The sequence below is a fragment of the Muscardinus avellanarius genome (genome assembly GCF_963383645.1).
Source record: "Muscardinus avellanarius genome assembly, chromosome: 4".
Classification (NCBI taxonomy): domain Eukaryota; kingdom Metazoa; phylum Chordata; class Mammalia; order Rodentia; family Gliridae; genus Muscardinus; species Muscardinus avellanarius.
The window spans coordinates 125510958-125529004 of NC_137789.1; the positions used below are offsets into that span (position 1 = coordinate 125510958).

The 18047-nt window shown below is 37.5% G+C and overlaps 1 protein-coding gene across 1 annotated transcript in view; it reads left to right on the forward strand.

Annotated features, from left to right (window-relative positions):
• BTAF1 (B-TFIID TATA-box binding protein associated factor 1) overlaps window positions 1–18047 on the forward strand; it is a gene marked incomplete at both ends in the record, with an annotated part of 111878 nt that overhangs the window by 74220 nt on the left and 19611 nt on the right. Inside the window, 11 exon segments of the mRNA XM_080695169.1 lie at window positions 3015–3441; window positions 4733–4923; window positions 6789–6942; window positions 7551–7660; window positions 8589–8790; window positions 10418–10566; window positions 14713–14865; window positions 15084–15205; window positions 15586–15753; window positions 17280–17357; window positions 17499–17628. Coding sequence (XP_080551295.1) covers window positions 3015–3441; window positions 4733–4923; window positions 6789–6942; window positions 7551–7660; window positions 8589–8790; window positions 10418–10566; window positions 14713–14865; window positions 15084–15205; window positions 15586–15753; window positions 17280–17357; window positions 17499–17628 — 1884 coding nt within the window.

An 18047-nucleotide genomic window follows, 5' to 3' on the forward strand; every position in this document is an offset into this window, starting at 1 on the left:
CTGAAGAACATCTTGTTCCCCACTGAAATTACCTTTCTGTTTCGCTACTTTGATTAGTCCAGTGATTTTGATCTGGGACAGAAAACAAGCATAAATGTCAGAATCTCTGGAAGGAAGTATGGAAGGATGAGGGTAATTGTAAAGGTGCCTCGGCCAAGAGCCACTGCCCTTTGTATCTCTTATTGAATTTCTATTTTCTTCTTAACTGCCAAATATGGGTATTTCCCTGAGGTAGGCTGGTTTTTTTTGTTGTTATTGTTTTTGGTGGTACTGGGGTTGGAACCCAGGGGCTTTCTACCTCCGGGCCATACTACAGACCTATTTTATACTTTATTTGGAAACAGGGTCTCACTAAGTTGCTGAGATCCTCACTAAGTAGCTGAGGCTGGTTTCGAACCTGAGCGATCCTCCTGTCTCAGTCTCCCAAGCACAGGGATTACAAGCGTGCGCCACCATCCCTGGCAAGGTAGGCATTTTTAATCGTCTTTTTCACCCTTTTCAAGATTTAGTATTTATCTGTGTACTGTCTACTCTGAAACTTAATGTTCTTGTATTAGGTATTTTTATTTTTGTTATCTTACTGCCACTTCAAATTTAACCAGACAGAGAATTTACTTTGGCCAAAAATATGCCCTTGTAATTACAGTTACAAATCTTTTCAACATTTCTTTCAGAAAGCCTCTTATGTTTATACTTTCTCCATTTCTGTTGTCATAGCCAAATTTCTTAACACTTTCTCTTAAGTCTCTAACTCTTCCCTCTGGCTCCAGGCAGTCTTTGATCCATTTCATCCTACATTCTTTGGTAGATTAGTTAATAGTCCATTAGTGCCATTCTGACCATATCCCTCTCTGTTAAAACAGTTATTTTCCTTTTCCTTGCTTTTCAGATTTTTTTCTTTCTTTCTTATTTCATCGCCATTCAATCCTCCATGTCTTTTCTCTTTATTTTTCTAACTTCCTCCACCAGGCCTAGTTAGCTTTCTTCTTGCAGAAGTATACCACACTCTGCTCAGTCATTCTTACTTCTCTACCTGAGCTCCTGTTTCCTCTGCCAGAATTTCCCTATCTTAAACCTTTTTGTGCCTTTATTTTATCCTATGTATTAGTTTCCATCCAGTGAAAGGGAAATATTTCACTTTTCCCTTTGGTTTTTATCATGAACAGACACATTCAGAACTTGTTTTCCCCTTTCTTTTCTTTTTTTCAGAACTTAGGGATTGAACCCACAGGAATTCTACCTCGGAGCTACACCCCCAGCCCTATTTTTTTATTCTTTATTTTAAAACAAGGTCTTACTAAGTTGTAGAGGGTCTCACTAAGTAACTGAGGCTGGCTGCAAACCTTTGATCCTCCCATTTCAGCCTCCTAAGTACTGGGATTACAAGTGTGGGATTACAAGTGTGAGGTACCACACCCTGCCCGACACATTCAGAACTTTTACCTAGGCTGGGCCTTGAGGGTATTGCAGCATAGCAATTTAAAAATTAATGCCATGTAGCCAGGCGTGGTGGCGCACGCTTGTAATCCCTGCTTGGGAGGCTGAGACAGGAGGATCACGCAAGTTCGAAGCCAGCCTCAGCTACTTAGTGAGGCTCTCAGCAATTTAGTGAGACCCTGTTTGAAAATAAAAATATAAAATGGGTCTGGGGGTATAGCCCGGAGGTAGAAAGCCTCTGGGTTTCACTCCCAGTACCACAAAAAAAATAAATAAAAATAAAAATTAATGCCATGTGTGGTGGCACGTGCCTGTAATCCCGGGACTTGGGCGGCTGAGACAGGAGGATCACAGATTTAAAGACAACCTCAGCAAGTAGACTCTTATTAACCTAGCAAGACCCTGTTTCAAAATAAAAATAAAATAGGACTGGGATTATAGCTTGGAAGTAAAATGCCCCTGGGTTCAATCCCCAGCATCAAAGAATAAAGATTTTAAAAACAGGTTGGTTGCTGGGTGTGGTGGCACACACTTGTAATCCCAGTGCTTGGGAAGCTGAAACAGGAGGATTGCTCAGGTTCGAAGCCAGCCTCAGCTACTTAGTGAGGCTCTCAGCAACTTAGTGAGACCCTGTTTCCAAATAAAGTATAAAATAGGTCCAGGAGGATAGCCAAAGGTAGAAAAGCCCCTGGGTTCCACCCCAGTACCACAAGAAAAGAAAAGAAAAGAAGCAGGTTGGTTAAGTAGGTAGAGCACTCTGCATTCAATCCCAATCCTTGGAAAAAGAATTTTTTTTTTAAAGCAACATTTAGCAAACTAAAAGTTTTTGAGTTGAGAATATTTTCCCAGAAGTTTGTGGATTTTGATATTTGCTTTTAATAGCTTTCGCACTTCACCAGTGTTCTATGGCTGTTTTATGTGATTTTCCCCTCAAATATATTTGAAAGGATAAGTAATTTTATTATTTTTAAGAAAACATATCTTTCTTAAAGAATATAAAGCTCATGTTAAATTAGGTCAGATTAAAGTAAATGTTAGTTGGGAAGTTTCAGATACTTGTTTTATTTACTTGGTACTAAAACGATACTAGATATTGTGGGGCTCTTTTGAGGTTAAAAAAAAAAAAAAACTTGCAGAGTGTGGTGGCAAAGTTTATAATCCCAGTCCTTGGGAAGCTGAGACAGGAGGATTGTAGGTTCATAGCCAGCCTCAGCAATTTAGGGAAACTCTCTGCAACCTAGTGAGACCCTGTATAAGAATATATAAAAGAATAAACCAGACCTGGTGGCACATACCTGTAATCCCATTACTTGGAAGCCTGAATATAGGAGGATTGCAGGTTGAGGATGACCTCAGCAAATAGTAAGACACTTACCAACCTAGTGAGACCCTAGTTTCAAAAATAAAGAGAAAATAGGGCCCCGGGGCTGTATCTTGGAGGTTAAATGCTCCTGGATTCCATCCCTAACACCAAAGCAAAACAAAAAACAAGCCACCTTGCTGTCTGCTGTTTAGGAGTTTACTGTCTATTTGGGGTTGATGTAATTAATGATTTTTTATTTCTTTTTTTTTATTAGGTCACTACTGTTTTTAATGAAGTCACATCAACTTTCGATTTAAGTCCTCAAGTATTACAGCACTTAGATAGTAAACGACTTCAGGTCCAAATGACAGTTACAGAGACAAACCAGGAGTGGCAAGTGTTACAGTTGAGAGTGCACACTTTTGCTGCATGTGCAGTTGTCAGCTTGCAGCAGCTTCCAGAGAAATTAAATCCCATCATTAAACCACTAATGGAGACGATTAAAAAAGAAGAGAATACACTAGTGCAAAACTATGCAGCTCAGTGTATAGCTAAACTTCTTCAGCAATGCACAACAAGGACACCCTGCCCCAATTCAAAAATTATTAAAAACCTCTGTAGCTCACTTTGTGTGGACCCGTATCTAACTCCATGTGTAGCGTGTCCAGTACCAACACAGAGTGGCCAGGAAAATTCTAAAGGTATATATCTAAACCTTTATTTTGGGTAGAGGAGGAATTAACCATTTAATTTGTTTTCATTTACTTACGCTTACAATTCAGTACAAATCCAGATCATGTGAAGAGTCATTTCTCACATTTTCCATTTTGAGAGAAAAAATATTTGGTTATAACATAATTCCATGTTACATTAACTTGATAAAGTAATTATAACCTCTTAAGTGCAAATAAGCCATTCATAGGAGATGCGGTATCTGATATAAGGTAACTGAAATCTGTGAGACAGGTGTTCACTCTAATCTTCATTGTATGGCTTATGACAGCTAGAAAAGTCAGTTATATCAAATGTTAGTCATTGAAAGATCTTTCTATTATATTTGATTTCTAAATAGACCTGTTTTATGAGATGCATAAACACCAGGTGTGGTGGTACATGCTTGTAATCCCAGCATTTGGGAGGCTGAGATAAGAGGATTGCCATTCACGGCCAGTCTCAGCTACTTAGCGAGGCCCTTTGCAACTCAGTGAGACCCTGTTTCAAAATAAAGAATAAAAAATAGGGCTGGGGGTGTAGCTCGGAGGTAGAATGCTCCGGGTTCCATCCCTAGTACCACAAAGAGAGAGGGGGGGGGAGGTATGCATAAACAATTTAGTATCTAATATTTAACCAGTTTTTCTGTTTTCATCTGGAAAGTTGTATGGAAGACAACTGCTTTCAGTAGGATGTTCTCAAAGACCAGTGCTTTTTTTTTTTTTTTTTTCACATAACACAGTCCTATAAGATTTTTTTGTTCTATTAAGATTTTTTAGAAATTGAACAAATTATTTAAAATATAGTCATGTACAACTGTGGCTCAATATTAGATCTTTTAAAAAGTGAATGACCTGGAGAAATGTGGACATTTTAAATAATAACTTAAAAATATAATGAGGTCATCATCTATCCATCTTTAATTTCATATGTGAGGTAGGAATATAATGCAGTGGACAATAATTTTCTGAATTCATGGTTACTGTGAACATTTCCTTTAGAGGAAACTCACATGAAGTAATTTTTAGTGTTTCATATTGTTCCTAGGCACAGCTGTTTTTACACGTGCTATTTCTCATTGTTTACATGACTCTACAACTTTGTGTTAGATTTAAAACCTATGCAATTAGAATATTTTGTTACTATTTCACTGTCTAAAAATGTCATCAGTTTATAAAAATTGAGGCCTTAAAGAAGGCTTTTAAATTGTGTGTCTCATTTGGAGCAGGAAACATTCAGTTATTAATATTTGGATTAAAAGGTTAACTTTTTTCTTACTAGGATCCAGCTCAGAAAAAGATGGAATGCATCACATGGTCACCAAACATAGAGGTATAATTACACTCTATAGGCACCAGAAAGCAGCTTTTGCTATCACAAGCAGAAGAGGTCCTACCCCCAAAGCAGTAAAAGCCCAAATAGCAGATCTTCCTGCAGGAAGCAGTGGGAGTATCCTTGTTGAACTTGATGAGGTAAATATATTTTTCATGCTTTGATTTTTAAATAAATTCCAACCAGTATATTGATAACTAAAATGTTCTGTAGCTTCCAGAACTGTATTTTTATACTTATAAGTGAAATAACTAATATTAATAGCCTTTTGGAGTACTCTAGCAGTATGATCCAGAAAAATAGTTCATATCTTTAAAGTTCTCATACCTTTTACAAATTTTATCAGCTTATCTTTATTAAACAATAGTGAAAATTTTTCTCAGCTTTATCAATATAAAGAATTCCTATTGATATTCAGAGAATAATTTTGCAAATGTCAAATCATTGCCCTGCAACCTTTTAGTCACTTTATAATCATATGTGTGATATGATGGTAGGTATCTAAACTTTATTTTTTTGTATGAGCAGCCAGTTAGCCCAATGTTGAATTCTTTCTTCCCAAACTTATTATGATCCCTCTGTCATCCATCAGGCTTTTTATTTGTGAAGATTTATTTGGGCTTTCCATTCTGTTCTGCTGGTCTTTCTGTTCTACATTTCAGACTTTTTTTTTTTTTTTTTTTGCGGGTCTGGAGGTGGAACCCAGGGGCATTAGACCTCCGAGCTACACCCCCTGCCCTATTTTTTTATTCTTTATTTTGAAACTGGGTCTCACTGAGTTGCAGAGGGCCTCACTAGGTAGCTGAGGCTGTCCACGAATCGCGGTCCTCCTGTCTCAGCCTCCCGAATGCTGGGATTACAAGTGTGCGCCACCACGCCCGGCTACATTACAAACTTTTTATGAAGACAAATAATTACCAGCCTTAACTGTTTAGTATTGAAAATCTTATAGCACATTATTAATCGTAGAATGAATGTTCAATTCTTTTTACTGCAAGACATAAAAACTTTTGTGGTTCAGCAGTAAATGATACTAAAACATGTTTTTGTAAAATATTAGCCTATTTTAAATTTCTTTTTAAAATCAACACCTTATTATTTATATTATGAAATACTCTATGAAGTCTTTTTCACTGATTATATCTTTTGATAATTGTATTTATCAAGATCATACTGAAGCCGGGCGTGGTGGCGCACGCTTGTAATCCCAGCATTCAGGAGGCTGAGACCTGGAGGATCACGGTTCGCGGACAGCCTCAGCTACTTAGTGAGGCTCTCTGCAACTCAGTGAGACCTGGTTTCAAAATAAAGAATAAAAAATAGGGCAGGGGGTGTAGCTCGGAGGTCAAATGCCCCTGGGTTCCATCCCCAGACCCGCAAAAAAAAAAAAAAAAAAAAAATCATACTGTGATTTTGATATTTATACCTGGTTTACATAGAGGGGTGTGTATGGGGGGGTGCTGGGATCACACCCAGAAACTTGTGCATGCTAGGCAATTGCTTTACCAATGAGCTACATCTCCAAACCAGTCTCTCTCTGTAAAGTAATTTAAAGTATGTGTGTATGCGTGTAAGAGTTTGCGTTTCTTTTGTGGGAGAAGACAGTCTTGTATACTGTGATTACTGCTGAATAAGAAGTTTTTAATCTAGGAATTACCTTAAACATGCTCTTGTGTCCCTTAAGTAAATATAAGTATAGATCAATCATTTAATCTCTATTCTCTAGCTGATAAGTTTCTTTGGGGTTGAAAAAAAGAAGAAAGAATGTAATTTCGCGCTATTTCTAGAAATAGCACATATCTTTCCATTGCTTATCCCCAACACCAATAAAAATGTATTTTCTCTGGATATAAAAGTCTAGTTAGGAGTTTTAGGCTCATGTAAATTTAATGTTTATACATATCACAAATATGCCTAATAATCAAATTTTAAGTTCTCTCGACAAAATTTTTAAATGCATTATGTTTTCTCTGAAATTCTGTTTTCAACTGATATTTAATTTTAGGCCCAGAAGCCTTACCTGGTACAACGGAGAGGAGCTGAATTTGCCTTGACAACTATAGTGAAGCATTTTGGTGGTGAGATGGTGGTGAAGTTGCCACATCTCTGGGATGCGATGGTTGGCTCATTAAGGAATATAATTGATCTAGATAATTTTGGTATGCACATACTTTTCTGTGTTCATTTTTTAAGAAATTTCAAAATAGCTAGGCGTGGTGGCACATCTTTGTAATCCCAGTACTTGGGAGGCTGACACAGGAGGATTGCAGTTTCAAGGCCAGCCTCAGGAAGTGGTCAAACTCTCATCAACCTAGCCAAGACCCTGTTTCAAACCAAAAATACTATGAGATTGGGAATATAGCTCAGAGGTAGAATGCCTCTGGGTTCAATCCCTAGTACCAAAAGGAAAGAAGTTTCAACATCTCTATAAAATAAAATGCCTGTACTATTTATCCCATGTACTAAGCTTCAAAATAGAAGATTGGAAAAAATACTTTTATGTCATTCTCTGTACTTTTTGTTTTTTTCTCTTATCTATGCAAAATGCAATATTTGAAATAGATTATTATTTTAAACTTATTTGGTTCCTTTAACTGAAGTACCCTATCACTTAAAGTAAGATCACGTCATTCTATTTATAAAAGGCAGTATTTTATCTATAAGTCAGTATTGACTCTCCTATGTTAGGGAGGTGCTAACAATTTCTGTGGGCTCTAGATTTTGAAAAATTATTTGCATTGATACTCTTTTTTAATGAATTGTATAGATGGGAAGTCCCTCCTGGAAAGGGGAGATGGACCTGCTCAAGAATTGGTGAATTCTCTGCAAGTTTTTGAAACAGCAGCAGCTTCGATGGATCCTGAACTTCATCCCTTGGTAACTAACTAATGCAAGTGTAGAATTTCTTCAAACAAATGATCCTGTTTTAAAAAAAAGATCTTAAGACTTGAACTATGCAATTTGATGTCAACATTAGTGATTGTAGTGTTTTTATATATATATATTGAATAACTTACAGCACAGCTCTTGTGGGCTTTTTGAGTTGGGTGCATGAAAAATAGAAAACCCAGTATATGGGACATTGTAGGAAGGACTCTGGTGGCACAGCGCCCCAGGTATAAATAGGAAGGAAAACTACAGTCCTGTTGTTTATACCATCCTAATAATATAGCTTCAAGAAAAGATGAGCACAGGTATTAATTTCCAAGGTCAGTGGAAAGGTAGAAGGAAGGAAATCACCTGCCCAATATGAAACTGGTCAGTGGCAAAGACAGAAGATTGTGTCTGTCTGTCTGTTTCTCTCTCTCATCTTCCTTCCTACTATTATACTTCATATAATAGAATTGGGACAGAGAAGAATGGAACAGTAGACTAGAAAATTGTCTCCCCATGAACAAAAGGTACCTAAACTTAAACCAGTGTTACTAAATTTGGAGGAGGCTGGTGGTGCATGGCACCATTTTCCCAGCTTTAGCAGGAGAATCTTGACAGTGCCTTCTGATGTGTCTTCCTATGAATTTTGGAAATTCATTGTTCCTGGATGCCTAACAGAAGGTATTGGGCAGAGACAAAATTCTGTACCTTTCCTTACTTTTCTGTTTTGAGTTATAATATCATAGTATTAATTTAGATTAATTTTCTATTGAGGATATTTTGACAGATTTGGAGGTATTTGGAGGTATTTTTGGATTTAGAGTCATTGGATTATTGAGAGCATCTCTGAGTATATGGGCTATTATAGTTACATTTTAAATGGTGGATTCCTAATGAGTATTCTGATTGCATTTAACTCTCTTATTTTTAGTTGGTACAGCATTTGTGTCATCTTTATATGTGCCTTCAGTACCCCAGCACTGCAGTGAGGCACATGGCTGCTCGTTGTGTAGGTGTCATGAGCAAAATAGCTACCATGGAAACAATGAATATCTTTTTGGAGAAGGTACTTCCATGGCTGGGAGCAATTGATGACAGTGTCAAACAAGAGGGTGCAATTGAAGCACTTGCCTGTATCCTTTTTTATTTTGAAAAATTCTTTAGAAATTTTATTCATTTTACTTCATTAAGGATGACTAGAATAAAATTGACTTTTTAAAATATGCACATAGACAACCTGCTGTATTCCCAAAAGAAATTTGTTTTTTAAGCTTTATTTTGTAGTATTTCACATTTTATTATGAATATATTTATGTTTCATTATAAAAATTTTCACTTAGAAAGTTTAAAGAATTATGATTAATTTTAAGGCAGTTTTTTTAAGGTGGACATGGTGGTGCATGCCTATAATTCCTATACTTGGGAGGCTAAGGCAGCAGGATTGCAGGTTTTAGGCCAGCTTTAGCAACACAGCAAGACTCTCAGCAATCTAGCAAGACCCTGCTTCAAAGTAAAATATAGGAAGTTCTGGGCATGTAGCTCAGAGGTGGAATCCTCCCGGAAGGAAGGAAGGAAGGAAGGAAGGAAGGAGGGAAGGAAGGAAGGAAGGGAGGGAGGAAGGAAGGAAGGAAGGAAGGAAGGAAGAGAGACAGCCTTTTCACAGGTAAAATATTGTTAGGTATTTTTATACTGTAGGTTTTTTATACTAATAATTATTTTATTTGGTTTATAATTAATACTTAACCAGGTGGTAGAGAGTACCTGTGTTGTAAACATATAATGTTTTCAAACTTTGTTCATTTCTTGTGTGGAAAATGACCAAACTATACATAAATATAACTAAGCCACTCTAACTGGAAGTGTCTGAAAGATATTTCTGTAAGCAAGATGGATGGAGAGCAGACCAGTAGAACTCTGGTTCAAAATGCTGCTGAATATAGAAGACTGCACTAATTAGATCCACTATATTTAGTTTGTGATCATCAAAATCCTGGTGGGAAATTTGGAATTTATTTATTTATTTATTGCAGTACTGGGGATGGAACCCAGGGGCATTCTACCTCTGACATATAACCCCAACCCTATTCTTTATTTTGGAACAGGGTCTCACTGAGTTGCAAAGGGCTTCACTAAGTAACTGAGGCTGGCTGCGAACTCAGATTCTCCTGTCTCGGCCTCCCAATGAAATTTAGCTTTCAGTGACACTGAGTTATATTTACAGCAAAGTTAGTGTGACTAACTTTGGAATTCTAGAAACTTATAGAAATTACTCTCTATAAAAAATCTTTTTAGTAGAACTTATTTCAACCTTCAGATATAAAACGATTTTTTTGTTTTGTTTTGGTACTGGGGATTGAACACAGTGTCATTCTTCTATCATGCTATACCTCAGCCCCTTGTATTTTGAAACAGGTTCACACTAAGTTGTAGAGGGCCTCAATAAATTGCTGATGCTGGCCTCAAACCTGTGACTCTTCTATTTCAGCCTCCCAAGTAATGAAATTAAAAGCATGTGCCACTGTGCTCATCCACTTTTGTTGTTTTTAGTCATGAGAAAACTACACAGTGTTTGCACAAAAACAGTATGCAAATGATGTTATAATTGCATCATGACCCTTTGGACTGAGTCAGTCTATTCTCTCATAGTACACATAAGACAGTGTGGGGTCTTTTTAGAAGTTATAGTCTTGGCATATTAATTTTTGTGTGAAAACATCTACCTTGAAACCATTTCAAAAATTTCCTTGATCACTTACTCAGGTGTAATGGAACAACTGGATGTTGGTATTGTTCCATATATTGTTCTTTTAGTTGTTCCTGTGTTGGGAAGAATGAGTGATCAGACAGACAGTGTAAGATTCATGGCTACACAGTGCTTTGCTACACTAATTAGACTCATGCCACTTGAGGTAAGTTGAAAATACTTGGTTTATATATTTAATGTTTTCTTTAACTTCATAATTGTATCCTCTTTAAAGAACATGCCAGGTTAAAGACATTCTTTTGAAAATGTTAATATTAGAAGCATTAAAGATTTTTGTTTGTTTTTTGGTGGTACTGGGGGTGGAACCCAGGGGCTTTCTACCTCCAGGCTATACTCCCAGACCTATTTTTATACTTTATTTGGAAACAGGGTCTCACTAAGTTGCTGAGAGCCTCACTAAGTAGCTGAGGCTGGCTTCAAACCTGTGCGATCCTCCTGTCTCAGCCTCCCAAGCACGGGGAATACAAGAATGTGCCACCACGCCCAGCTAGAAGCATTTAAAATTAATACTGTAGTAGGTACCTTTTTAAAAACAATTCTAATTTAAAATAAGAAAATACATTCGTTTCTAATAGGATAAATCTTTGATGCTATTCTAGAAATAGAATTGTTCTGAGTTTAAGCTAAAATTTAGAAGAGACGTAAATTTGGGAGCTAGTAATTAAAACTGTAAAAAGCAAATGAAGCTTCTATAGGAGTATAGAGCAAGAAGACCAGTGGCTGATACTGGGGCAGTTTGGAGTACATTCATGAGACAGATAGGTGTGTGTGGTCAATGCAGGAAATAGAAGTATCTTGAAGCAAGAGATGAGCATGAATCCCGCTACCAAGCTGCTTATAAATATTCTGATGAGTTTTATGTAATTCAGAAAATAGATATGTATACTATCAATGCTATAGTATTTATCAGTCCTTCCGTGTGTGTGTGTGTGTGTGTGTGTGTGTGTGTGTGTGTGTGTGTGAGAGAGAGAGAGAGAGAGAGAGAGAGAGAGAGAGAGAGAGAGAGACGGATGGACGGATGGACGGACGGACGGACTGGGAATTGAACCCAGAGGCATTCTACCTCTGAGCTCCACTCCCAGCCAGTTTTTTATTTTTATTTTGAAACAGGGTCTCACTAAGTTACAAGGGGGCCTCACAAGTTGTTGAGGCTGGCCAAGAACCTGTGATCCTCTTGTCCCAGCCTCCCAAGTACTGTGATTACAAGCATGCACCACCACCCTTTGGTAATCCTCCTTTATTGCTGAATAGTATAGAAATGGCTTCATATGCCATTTCTATAATAGACATTCTGATAGGTATAATGTAACATCTCATAGTAGTTTTAATTTGTATCTGCCTGATAGATACTGGAGGTGGAGCCCTGGATGTTCCCCAGTCTGATTGATTGATTGATTGATTGATTGACTGACTGATTTGAGTTTTGGAAAAAGAGTCTCACTAAGTTGCTGGGACTAACCTGTGTTCCTCCTGTCTCAGCCTCCCAAGTACTGGGATTACAGGTGTGCACTTCCATGCCTGGCCTCATATTATCCTTTATTTTGGTACTGAGGATTGAATCCAGGGACATTTTACCTCTGCCCTAACACCTCCAATCCTATTTAATTCTTTATAGTCTCACTGAGTTGCAGAGGGCCTCACTAAGTTGCTAAGACTGGCCTTGAACCTGTGACCTGTCTCAGGCCTCTCAAGTACTGGGATTACAAGCATGTGCCACAATGCCCAGCTCAACATTCATTTTTAAATTGGGTTATTTGCTTGGCTTTTGAGTCATTTCAGTTTCTTAAATATTTTGAATATTAACTTATTATTAGATAAATGGTTTGCAGATAATTTTTTCCATTCTGTAGGTTGTTCTTTACTCTGTTGATTACTACCATTGTTGTACAGAAACAGTTTGGTGTAGTTTATTTAGTTTATGCTTGTTTTTTGTTATTGTTTTTGAACTATATCTAAAAAATTGTTGTGTTGACCAATCTCAAGCTATTTACATATGTTTCATGTGGTAGTTGTACTGTTTCATGCCATATATTTTAAAATTTGTTAGAGTTTGGATGTAGTTTATCTCCCCCAAGAGTTTGTGTCTTGGAAGCCCCCTCCCATAGTGATGTTAAGAGGCAGACCTAGTGGGAGGGTTCTTAGGTCTTTGGGGGCAGTAAGGTAGTTTTCATGGAACTTGGAGCTAGTTCTCAAGAGAGTGAGATCAAACCCAGGGTTGGTGCCTGCTAGGCAAGCACTCACTACTGGGCCATATCCTTAGCTTTATTCCTTTTGCTCAAGATTGCTTTGACTATTTGGGGGCTTTTCTGGTTTCATATGTGTTTTAGGATTGGCTTTCTATTTTGTGAATAATGCCATTGGACTTTTAAAAAGATTCCACTAAATCTATGGTTTAGTATTGGGTAGTATAGATTTTTTTTTTTTTTTTTTTTTTTTTTTTGTGGTACTGGGAATGGAACCCAGAGGCTTTCTACCTCCAGGCTATGCTCCCAGACCTATTTTATATTTTATTTGGAAACAGGGTCTCACTAAGTTGCTGAGAGCCTAAGTAGCTGAGGGTGGCTTCGAACCTGCACAATCCTCCTGTCTCGGTTTCCCAAGCTCTGGGATTACAAGCGTGCGCCACCACGCCCAGCTGGGTAGTATAGAAATTTTAACATTAATTTTTCTGGTCCACAAACAAGATACTTATTTTTTCATTTATTTGTATCTCTTTCAATTTCTTTCATTGTTTTATAGTATAGGTCTCTTCCTTCATTGGCTAAAGCTATTCCTTTTTTGGGGGGCGATGAGTTTTGTCATTCTGGGGATTGAACCCAGGGCCTTGTGCATGATAGGAAAGTACTCTACAATTGAGCTACATCTCTGTCCCCTTTTTAAAGTTGCTCAGGGTGGCGATAACCTTAAGATCTTCTTGCCTCAATTTCTCAAGTAGTTGGGATTACAGGAATGCACCGCCATGCCTGGCCTAAGTATTGCTTTAATGCTATTATAAATATTATAAATGGGATAGTTTTCTTGATTTTTTTCTCTAATTTTGTGGTAAATTGAATTGAACCCAGAGGCATTCTACCTCTGAGCTATGCCCTCAGCCCTATTTACTTATTTTTTTATTTATTTCCTGTGGTACTGGGGATGGAACCCAGGGGCATTCGACCTCTGAGCTACACCCCCAGCCCTATTTATTATCATTTTTATTATTATTTTTATTTTTTGAAACAGGGTCTCACTACGTTGCAGAGGGCCTCACTGAGTAGCTGAGACTGTCCGCGAACCATGATCCTCTGGTCTCAGCCTCCCCGAATGCTGGGATTACAAGCATGCGTCACCACGTCTGGCTATTCTTTATTTTTGAAACAGGGTCTTAACTTACTAAGCTGTGGAGGGCCTTTTCACTAAGTAGCCGAGGCTGGCCATGAACCTGGCATCCTCCTGTGTCCACCCCCCACGAACTGGGATTATGAGTGCTCCACCATGACCAGCTTAATTTCTTTTTTGAATATGTCATTGTTGGTGTTAGGACCTTTTATATTCTTAAAAATTGAAGACCTCAGCTGGGCATGTTGGTGCATGCTTGCAATCTCAGTACTTGGATCACAGGTTCATGGCCAGCCTCAGCAACTTAGCAAGACCCTGTTTTAAAATAAAAAATTAAAATAGGTCTAGGGTATAGCCTGGAGGTAGAAGGCCCCTAGGTTTCATCCCCAGTACCATACAAAATAAAACAAATAAAATAAAATAGAAGACCCTAAAGAGCTATTGTTTATGATAGTTTCTATAATAGGAATTAAAACTGGGAAATTATAGATAATTTATTTAAATTAAAATAAACTAATTACATGTTACCATAATTAACTGTGTGTGTGTGTGTGTGTGTGTGTGTGTGTGTGTGTGTGTGTGTGTTACTGGGGATTGAACCTAGGGGCATTCTACCTCCGAATTAACCCCGTAGCCCTATTTTTTATTCTTTATTTTGAAACAGGGTCTTACTAAGTTATAGAGAGCCTCACTAAGTAGCTGAGGCTGGCCGTGAACTTGAAATCCTCTTGTCTCCGCCTCCCAAGTACTGGGATACAGATGTGTGCCACCGTGCCCAGGTAGCTCATGTACCTTAGTACCTATCAAATTGGGTAGACACGTTTCTTCATATGTCTTATACATAATATACAAATTATGTTTGAATTACTTTTTTCTGTATATGGTTTTTTAAAACTTGAAATTGTTTGATATATTTGAAGATGAGAAAACTGTCAGCAAATAGTTTTAATAGATTTTTTAAAAATCATTTTAGGCAGGCATTCCAGACCCTCCAAACATGTCAGAAGAACTAATCCAATTGAAAGCAAAAGAGCGACACTTTTTGGAGCAGTTGTTAGATGGGAAAAAGTTAGAAAATTATAAAATTCCTGTACCAATCAACGCTGAGCTAAGAAAATATCAGCAGGTAAGTTTTTAACTTATCTTCTTCATATGAATAGTCAGTCTTCCTTATCAGTGTACCTTGAAGAGCTTTTAAAATTGATTTAATAAAATCTTGTGTTTAGTTTTCCATAGCTATTTATTTCTTTATTATATAAAGATTCTTTGGTCTATACAAACATGTTTTTACAAAAAAATTTTTTGATCTTTTCACATTTATAATTTTTTTCTGTATCTTTATAGGATGGTGTTAACTGGTTAGCATTTCTTAATAAGTATAAACTTCACGGAATTCTGTGTGATGACATGGGTTTAGGAAAAACTTTACAGTCCATCTGCATTCTAGCCGGAGATCATTGTCACAGGTAATTTTAAATGTTATTTTAAAGTAAACTTTTCAAACCAGGCGTGGTGGTGCACGCTTGTAATCCCAGCATATGGGAGGCTGGAACAGGAGGATTGCAGTTCTCGGCCAGCCTCAGTGAGACCCTGTTTGAAAATAAAGGATAAAAAATAGGGCTGGGGTGTAGCTCGTAGGTACAATGCCCCTGGGTTCCATCCATAGTACCAGGAAAAAAAATAAAAAGACTAAAAAGTAGGGGTGTGGCTCAGAGGCACCGTGCCCCTGGATTTCATCCCCGGCACCACAAGAATAAATAAGTATAAAGAAAGAAAGAATACAAACTTTTTTAATTCTCAGGAATGTAAATAAGCTGGTTAGTTATTGTGTTCTGCTTTTGTAAAGGGCCCAGGAATATGCAAGATCAAAATTGGCAGAATGTATGCCACTTCCTTCCTTGGTGGTTTGTCCACCAACTTTAACAGGTCATTGGATGGATGAAGTAAGTAAATTTTGCTCCAAAGAATATCTCAATCCATTGCACTACACTGGACCTCCAACTGAAAGAGTAAGGTAAGAGCTATACAACACAAATATGTTAATCTTTTGTATTAAGTAATTGGGAAGAATAAAATTTATTAAAAATGAATTAGCTCATTTATTTATATAAGAAAGATAATTGTACTTCGGGATGATGTCATCAGTTAAGCTCATCAGAAGTCAGGGTCAGAGCTGGGCAAGGTGGCTCATGTTTTTATTCCCAGTATTTGAGAGGCTGAGAAAGAGGATGTCGGTTCAAGGACAGCCTCAGCTACTTAGTGAGGCCCTTTGCAACTCAGTGAGACCCTTTTCCAAATAAAGAATAAAAATTAGGGCTGGCGGTGTAACTCAGAGGTAGAATGCCCCTGGGTTCTATCCCCAGAACTGCAAAAAAAAAAAAAAAAAAAAAAAAAGTCAGGTTCATTCATTTGGGCTAAGTATCAGAGCTGGGGAGCTGTCAGAAATCAAGCTCATTCAGTATGCCCCTTTGGGGAAACTTGTGATCATAGCATCTCCTTGCCGCTTCTGTTATATTTTCATTCTCTTTCCACTTCTCTGAGAGTTCCCCTTTGTCATGCTTCTTCCTCTTCCTTTCCTCTCAAAGATGCTTTTGGGCCAGGCATGATAGTGCACACTGTAATCCCAGTCCTTGGAGAGAATGAGACAAAAGAATGGCAAGTTTGAAGCCAGCCTCATAAATTTAGTGAGACCCTTAGCAGCCTAGTGAGACCCTGTTTCAAAATAAAAAGGGATCGAGGATATGGCTCTGAGGTAGAATGCCTCTGAGTTCAATCCTCAGTACTTAAAAAAGATGACGTTGGTCCATTGTGATTACTCTAGGCACCTCACTGCCATGGAATACTAGAGTTCTTGTTGCTTCACCTCTTTGCTGTTACCTAGCACCTCTCTTTTGTTACTATACATTTTAAAGAATAGAAGCCCATTGATTTCAGCTTATCTTTTAAAGATTAGCTAGTCATAGGTTTCTGATTAGTCCGTTGGTTTGCTGGCCTTCTATATTAATTGCTAAATTATTGTTATTATTATTATTATTATTATTATTATTTTTTTGCATACTGGGAATGGAACCCAGGGGCATTCTACCTACAAGCTACATCCCCAGCCCCTTCCCCCTTTTCATGCAGTACTTGGGATGGAACCCAGGGTCATTGTACTCTCCAAGCTACACCCCCAGCCCTATCGTTTTATTTAGTCTTTTTTTATTTTTGAAACAGGGTCTCGCTGAGTTGCAAAGGGCTTTGCTAAGTAGCTGAGAGGTTGTCCACAAACCACCATCCTTCTGGGATCACAAGCAGGTGCTACCACACCCAGCTGACTCATCTCTTTTCTAATCAGACTAAGTTGACTAACAGGATCAGATCACAAGGAGAGTAGCCTTTCAGCTAGCAGGCTCATGTGTAAAGACTTGGTAGACAGACTGAAGAAGATTGATGTACCTTCCTTATATTATGGTAGCCATATAGTTGCACCACTAACATTTTATTAAATCTTTGCATAACCCCTGTTTCCTAATCTTATTTATTTATTTTTAAATAAAGGTTACAACATCAAGTAAAAAGGCATAATCTGATAGTGGCGTCATATGATGTTGTGAGGAATGACATAGATTTTTTTAGGTAAGAATTAAAATATGTTCCTTTAGAAAAACTTAGTATCAAATATTATCAGTGATATTTCCCTGCTTCTAAGATTTTTATATAGTCCTCACATATAGTGGCAATTTAAGATGCTAAAATTTTCTATTTATTCTTCCTTAGAAATATTAAATTTAACTACTGTATTCTTGATGAAGGCCATGTCATCAAAAATGGAAAAACAAAATTGTCAAAAGCAGTAAAACAGCTTACTGCTAATTATAGGATTATTCTTTCTGGAACACCAATCCAGGTAATTATTTTCTGTTCTTCCTTTAATTTTTTTTCCCCCAAGTGGAGATTAAGCTTGGTATTTGTCAGTGATTAAAGAAAGGATGTTGCTGGGAATGGTGGTGCATGCTTGTAATATCATTGGAGGCTGAGACAGGAGAATCACAGGTTTGAGGACAGCCTCAGCAAGTAGTTAGACTCTCATCAACCTAGGGGTGTAGATCAGAAGTAAAAAGCCCCTGGATTCAATCCCCACTACAAAAAGAAAAGAAGGAAAGAAAGAAAGAAAAGGAAAGGATATTTTTAGGGTGTTAAGGATGTTAAACTCAAGAACATTTAAGTTTATAGGGATGATAATAACTTTCCAGTCATTATGTTGCTTTTATAATGATTCATTTGGTATATAGCAGTATTTTAAACAAACCAGGCTTTAAAAGTCAC